The sequence below is a fragment of the Haliotis rufescens genome, unplaced genomic scaffold (genome assembly GCF_023055435.1).
Source record: "Haliotis rufescens isolate VD_foot unplaced genomic scaffold, xgHalRufe1.0.p SCAF_8, whole genome shotgun sequence".
Classification (NCBI taxonomy): domain Eukaryota; kingdom Metazoa; phylum Mollusca; class Gastropoda; order Lepetellida; family Haliotidae; genus Haliotis; species Haliotis rufescens.
The window spans coordinates 19,219,584-19,227,772 of record NW_025964372.1 but is presented as its reverse complement, the minus strand read 5'-3'; the positions used below and the strand labels follow the sequence as shown (position 1 = coordinate 19,227,772).

General features: G+C 49.0%; 1 protein-coding gene across 1 annotated transcript; it reads left to right on the top strand.

The window, feature by feature from the left end:
* The first annotated feature begins 3,625 nt into the window (after positions 1-3,625).
* LOC125376980 (proline-rich extensin-like protein EPR1) lies at positions 3,626-6,469 on the top strand. Its single transcript, XM_048389731.1, has one exon. The coding sequence runs from the start codon at positions 3,626-3,628 to the stop codon at positions 6,467-6,469; it is 2,844 nt and encodes a 947-aa protein (XP_048245688.1).
* Positions 6,470-8,189: the final 1,720 nt, after the last annotated feature.

Sequence of the window (8,189 nt, the reverse complement as noted above, 5' to 3'; positions counted from 1 at the left end):
TACTTCCGATTGGTGCAAGGACTAAGATGAACCGATTACGAGAGCAAAACACCCGAACACGAACTGCACGCCTGTCATTGCCAAGACACCATATGAGTTTTAGGTTACAGGACTGGGGTTAGTCCAGGTTCAATTTTGAATGGCCGTTTGTGTGTTTTTCGACGTCGGAGGGAACGTTAGGTCGTTGCGGTTGTTATTTAACCTTCACTGCACATTACAGGACATCTGGTGGTCATCGATGGCAATTTGACAGGTGTTTAGTGCCGTATCGAAGTTACCTGCTGGGACACCACATCCCGACACACCTTGACCTGCTGTTTCGCCAGATCTGTCGCCGATCGAACATATGTGGGATGAAACGTCGTTTACGCTGACTTCAAAACCAACCGGGGGCGGTCGGATAGCCTAGTGGTTAAAGCGTTCGCTCGTCAGGCCGAAGACCCGGGTTCGAATCCCGACATGGGTACAATATGTGAAGCCCATTTCTGGTGTCCCCCGCCGTGATATTGCTGGAATATTGCTAAAAGCGGCGTAAAACCATACTCACTCACTCAAAACCAACCGAACATTCAACCAACCAACCAACCAACCAACCAACCAAACAACCACGTGTGAACGTGTCTAACGAACGTCGTGCGAACGTCAACGTAAGACAACGTGACAGATTTGGGGGTAGGTCTGTAATGATATGGGGCGGGATCATTTTGACTACCAGAACGCCACTGCATTTTATTGTCTTGGGAAGGGTCTCTGGACAGTATTACCAAGATAACAGACTGGCGCCAATGGTTGTGTCGTTTGCACGCCATGCTGGTCTACGTTTGGTCTTTCAAGACGATAACACTCGTGCCCACGTTGCACGCATCCTAACTGACAACCTCCAGCATAAAAAACATCCCCAATGGCCAGTCATGAGTCCTAACCTTTTTATGGCCGCCTCCGTGGTCTTGTTGTAGAGCGTCCGCCCGGAGAGCGGAAGGTCCGGGGTTCGATCCCCGGCCGCGTCATACCAAAAGACGTTAAAAGATGGTACTTGTTGTTACCCTGTCTGGCGCTCGACATTAAGGGGCTAAAACAAGGACTGGTCGGCTCGGAGTCAGTATACTGTGTCTGAGTGGGGTATTCATGTTAAACTGCGGCATGGTATCTCAGTGAGCTAGCACTATAAATCGGCATCAGTCCGGACTAGTACAAGCAGCCACACACACACATACACGTGCATGCACGTCGCTATATAAGTGCAATAATCTTGGACGCCACGTAAAACCCAATTTCACCTCACCTCACCTAACCTTTTTATCATAGAACACGTCTGGGACTTTATCAGGAGGCGTGGACACTGACATCAAAGGTCTTTTGCTACGTTAACCGAAATACTGTTCAAAGCGACTGACACACCCTGATATGACTGAAATATTGCTCAAAGCGACTGACACACCGATATATAACTTAAATATTGCTCAAAACGACTAACATACCGATATGTAACTTAAATGATGCTCAGAGCGACTGACACACCGATATATAACTGAAATTCTGCTCAAAGCGACTGACATACCGATGTATAACATAAATACTGCTCAACGCGACTGACACACGCTGATATAACTGAAATACTGCTCAAAGCGACTTTTATTCACTGGCAAATGACCTTATAGTTCCCTGTGAAATAGCTTATAACTTCCTGGTTCCTGGCTAATAGCAATATAACCTTATTAATCCCTGTGAAATAGCGTCATAACCTTATCATGTAGGGCCTCCGCATGCATGAACGTACGGATTACTTGAACTGTAACAAGGTGTACCTAACGTCTTCAAAGGATCCGAAGCTAAACAGAAGGACGAAACACAAGACTTATTTTATTTTACGCCACTAATAATGGCTGGTGATTCACAGACCTTTATTACCCACAAAAAAGTGATTGGCTAGTCACAATTTTGTGAAAAAACATAACCAAGTCCGGGCATCATGACGTACTAGTTGGTTGACGTGATCATGACACTGTTCCCACTTTGAGTTACGGGACTGAGTCTGCGGAAACACTTTGAGTTACGGGACAGAGTCTGCGGAAACACTTTGAGTTACGGGACTGAGTTCGCGGAAACACTTTGAGTTACGGGACTGAGTTTGCGGAAACTCTTTGAGTTACGGGACTAAGTTTGCGGAAACACTTTGAGTTACGGGACTGAGTTCGCGGAATCACTTTGAGTTACGGGACTGAGTTTGCGGAAACTCTTTGAGTTACGGGACTGAGTTTGCGGAAACACTTTGAGTTACGGGACTGAGTCTGCGGAAACACAATATTGAACTTAATGAGACACAAACGTAACTCACGGAAACTTGTCTTTGTTAACTCGGAATGTTAAAATTCGTCTCATTGTGAGAAGCGTGGTGTACGGTATTTTACAGATACCTGGTGTACTGACCAATTACATGGTAAATGTTTAACATTGAAAAACTATATATACCGAATGTGTTAACTACACATGTACGCAAATACCTGTAATTACAAACTAGCCATTCCGGTAACTTCATAATACATCGTGACTGGGTTGGTTGGTTGGCTGGTTTGTTGTTTAACGCCGGACTCAGCAATATTCCAGCTATATGACGGCGGTGTGTAACTTATCGAGTCTGGACTAGACAATCCAGTGATTGGTATTATCCATGCATCAACCAAGTCAGCCAGCCTGACCACCCGATCCCGTTAGTCGCCTCTTACGACAAGCATAGTCGCCTCTTGACTGGGACGAGCCGATGACGAGCCGATGACGAACCGATGAAATACCATCCGCGCTGACTGCTGCTTCCCGACTTTCTCCAATAAACACACAACGTATTGCACAATCAAAATCACGTTTTCATCTTTATTGTTTGGTCATACAGCTGGACAAGGTAGGCGATTCTACGTCAAACGTTTACGACTAACCAACCTGATTTGGTTTTGTTCCATTTATCCGAAGTCAGTAAGTGAGTGAGTTGGTGTTTACGCCCCTTCATCAATGTTCATGGTGGTAGATGGTTGTACCCATGTAAAGATTCGATGAGCGAACGATGTAACCTCCGGGCTACCCGATCCTACCTCTTTTCCCCCTATCTCGTGGTAAATAGTTGAATCTTTTGGTTGAGGAAAACGATAGCGTTTCGGTGTCATTGTTCATAAGTACGAAATAGTCCAATGGAGGCGTGCTTGTAAACGTAAATTCTGCCATAGTTTCCTTCCCGATCATGTCGCCTTGGCCAAACCTGAAAGCGAACACATCGCCTTGAATCCAGATAGCCCAAAAGGGAGAGAACTCGGGACACGCGGTCATGGTCAGGTTGGAGAGGACCGTCTTCTCGTTGCATTGTCTCAAGATCTGGGAACAGCTCAATAGCGTCATTAACCTCTTTCCGGGTTCAGGTAAAGTGATGGATACAATCTCGTAGTTTTCTATACTTTGGCGGTAGCTAAGACTTGATAAGAAAGCGAACCTTACTCTACGGCAATTTTGAATAGACAGAAATATCTTTAAATCCCGTAACTTCTGACCATTGATTTGAAGAGTTGTGAATTGATCTGGTTGTATTTGGAATGTCCTTCTAGAATATCGTGCACATGGTCTCTGATCTGGAATTAGAAAGATGCAGGCTCTGACAATGATGAAATGCCATACTCCTTGGAGATATCTGTCCACCCACCCTCCCAGCATCAAAACCCCACCGACATCTACCTCTCCCCTCTCCCACTACCACATTCACCCCACCGGCACCTACCTCTCTCCTCTCCTACTACCACCATCACCCCACCGACACCTACCTCTCTCCTCTCCTACTACCACCATCACCCAACCGACACCTACCTCTCCCCTCTCCGAGGAGCACCCACCCACCGACATCTACGTCTACTCTCCTACTACCACCATCACCCCACCGACACCTACCTCTCCCCTCCTACTAATACGCTATCACCCCACCGACACGTACCTCTCTCCTCTCCTACTACCACCACCACCCCACCGACACGTACCTCTCTCCTCTCCTACTACCACCATCACCCCACCGACACGTACCTCTCCTACTACCACCATCACCCCACAGACACCTACCTCTCCCCTCTCCTACTACCACCATCACCCCACCGACACCTACCTCTCCTACTACCACCATCACCCCACAGACACCTACCTCTCCCCTCTCCTACTACCACCATCACCCCACCGACACCTACCTCTCCTACTACCACCATCACCCCACAGACACCTACCTCTCCCCTCTCCTACTACCACCATCACCCCACCGACACCTACCTCTCCTACTACCACCATCACCCCACAGACACCTACCTCTCCCCTCTCCTACTACCACCATCACCCCACCGACACCTACCTCTCCTACTACCACCATCACCCCACAGACACGTACCTCTCCGCTCTCCTACTACCACCATCACCCCACCGACACCTACCTCTCCTACTACCACCATCACCCCACCGACACCTACCTCTCCTACTACCACCATCACCCCACCGACACCTACCTCTCCGCTCTCCTACTACCACCATCACCCCACCGACACCTACCTCTCCTACTACCACCATCACCCCACCGACACCTACCTCTCCTACTACCACCATCACCCCACCGACACCTACCTCTCCTACTACCACCATCACCCCACCGACACCTACCTCTCCTCTCCTACTACCACCATCACCCCACCGACACCTACCTCTCCTACTACCACCATCACCCCACCGACACCTACCTCTCCTACTACCACCATCACCCCACCGGTACCTACCTCTCCTCTCCTACTACCACCATCACCCCACCGACACCTACCTCTCCTCTCCTACTACCACCATCACCCCACCGACACCTACCTCTCTCCTCTCCTACTACCACCATCACCCCACCGACACCTACCTCTCCTCTCCTACTACCACCATCACCCCACCGACACCTACCTCTCCTACTACCACCATCACCCCACCGACACCTACCTCTCCTACTACCACCATCACCCCACCGACACCTACCTCTCCTCTCCTACTACCACCATCACCCCACCGACACCTACCTCTCCTACTACCACCATCACCCCACCGACACCTACCTCTCCTCTCCTACTACCACCACCCCCCCACCGACACCTACCTCTCCTCCTCCTACTACCACCATCACCCCACCGACACCTACCTCTCCTACTACCACCATCACCCCACCGACACCTACCTCTCCTCTCCTACTACCACCATCACCCCACCGACACCTACCTCTCCTACTACCACCATCACCCCACAGACACCTACCTCTCCGCTCTCCTACTACCACCATCACCCCACAGACACCTACCTCTCCTCCTCCTACTACCACCATCACCCCACCGACACCTACCTCTCCTACTACCACCATCACCCCACCGACACCTACCTCTCCTCTCCTACTACCACCATCACCCCACCGACACCTACCTCTCCGCTCTCCTACTACCACCATCACCCCACCGACACCTACCTCTCCTCTCCTACTACCACCATCACCCCACCGACACCTACCTCTCCGCTCTCCTACTACCACCATCACCCCACCGACATCTACCTCTCAGCTCTCCTACTTCCACCATCACCACACCGACACGTACCTCTCCGCTCTCCTACTACCACCATCACCCCACCGACACCTACCTCTCCCCTCCTACTACCACCATCACCCCACCGACACCTACCTCCCCTCTCCTACTACCACCATCACCCCACCGGTATCTACCTCTCTCCTCTCCTACTACCACCATCACCCCACCGACACCTACCTCTCCTCTCCTACTACCACCATCACCCCACCGACACCTACCTCTCCTACTACCACCACCACCCCACCGACACCTATCTCTCCGCTCTCCTACTACCACCACCACCCCACCGACACCTACCTCTCCTACTACCACCATCACCCCACAGACACCTACCTCTCCTACTACCACCATCACCCAACCGACACCTACCTCTCCGCTCTCCTACTACCACCATCACCCCACCGACACCTACCTCTCCGCTCTCCTACTACCACCATCACCCCACCGACACCTACCTCTCCTACTACCACCATCACCCCACAGACACCTACCTCTCCTACTACCACCACCACCCCACCGACACCTACCTCTCTCCTCTCCTACTACCACCATCACCCCACCGACACCTACCTCTCCTACTACCACCATCACCCCACCGACACCTACCTCTCCTACTACCACCATCACCCCACCGACACCTACCTCTCTCCCCTCCTACTACCACCACCCCCCCACCGACACCTACCTCTCCTACTACCACCATCACCCCACCGACACCTACCTCTCCTACTACCACCATCACCCCACCGACACCTACCTCTCCGCTCTCCTACTACCACCACCACCCCACCGACACCTACCTCTCTCCTCTTCTACTACCACCATCACCCCACACACACCCAAACACGTGACTATATGTCTCACGTGTACAAGACACCCGCCTGCGGGAATATATGACTTACCTGTATATGACTCTCGACACCGTGAATATATCTTATCTGCATATGACACCGGCCCAAGTGACTATATGTCTTACCTCCACACGGTATCAAAACCCAATTCTCAGCTCTGGTCGTGTTAGTTGTATCTTTGCCAAGACTGCCGTCGGTGACGTTGAGACAAAATCCTGTAATTTGGTCATAAAGGAAGGAGTGACATTTGCCTTCACTGGGAATAGCAAACAGCTGAGCACAGTCAAGTCTAGATCCATTCCAAACTTTAACTGCCGCCTCTGAAACAGGGGCCGACTTCTTTTTATAGCAATAGTTCTTAACGGTCTGCCTCCCATGTACCTCAAGGAGGGACAGGCAAATCAAACAGGCTGTTGCAGCTGCTGCCATCCTCGACCTACTGGAGATGAAGCCCAAGATGCAAATGTTCCCAGATGTCCAATATGTTTAAGGTTGGATCCAATTTCATGTGCCAAGACTATTGGTTGCTATTCAGAGACATGTACGTTGAGGAAAACAGAGGCCAATAAGAGACTTGTAGTAATTTTCGTCTAAGTTAACAATGTATTGTTAAACACACAATGGCTTTTAATCCCATGTCAGTTTAATTTAATCGAGTCAATTGTACGATTCCGACTTTATCATGAACATGTGTTTATGAATCACTATCAGATAGTAATGATGTTCGCAAAAAGGAAAGAGAATTTTACATCGGACATCATTTTTGTCACTGATGTGTCAAATTTGGAAATGTCCTCCACGTGTCTACCTTTTTGAAACCTTTATTGAGGCCTTGAATATTGTAACTTTGATCAAACAATTTCTGGGTTTAAAGAAATTTACCATTTATACTGGCCCTTCGGCACCACAGTATCCTTCATTGGTGTCGAGATATGCACCACAGCATGTTGGTGTGATACACACCATCCTTGACGAAACACAGACATCATATTTACGTGAATTGTTTGGACGTCACAGTAGATCATGACGTCACAATACAGAAGTGATGAAGTCGTGTGGATACTGTTAACTTATTTATTCGTTTGTTGGTTTGTTGGTTTGTTTGTTGAGCGAGATAAAGACAAAGTTGGTCTAATAGGCCTTGTCTCAAGTAGTCGGGTAAAATGAATCTACTAAATCATCGAAACTAACCACGCCTCTGACAACACATATTGGCATCTCCTCTCCTTACAAGACACTGACTCTGTTTTTCAGTCATTTGTTAATTCACTGCTTCAAGAAAGATGCTTGTTTTGACCTGAGCATTGCATGTGTGTGCTTGTGTTTGTGTTTGTGCTTGTGTGTGTGTGTGTGTGTGTGTGTGTGTGTGTGTGTGTGTGTGTGTGTGTGTGTGAATGGTAAATGGTAAATGCAGCGGGTAAAGGGTTTATAACTTCATTAATATGCGCTTGTGAATATTGCCAGTGGCTGATTTATAGAACAGCTTAAGAGGTCCCGGCAATAACAGACGTTAATGCACAGGGGGTTTAGACAAGATCCTGAGAGCCACAAAGAAATATGGGTCTTCCCTAGAAAGGGGCCTCATTCTTAGCATCAGTAGATAAGCAGGGACCTTCTGGGGGAGTATTATGACGATGTTTTAAATGTAAATGTATTTTTCAACATAATACCCTTCAACATTCATGCATTTTATCCCAGCTGCGTGGAAATCGTTTCTCTT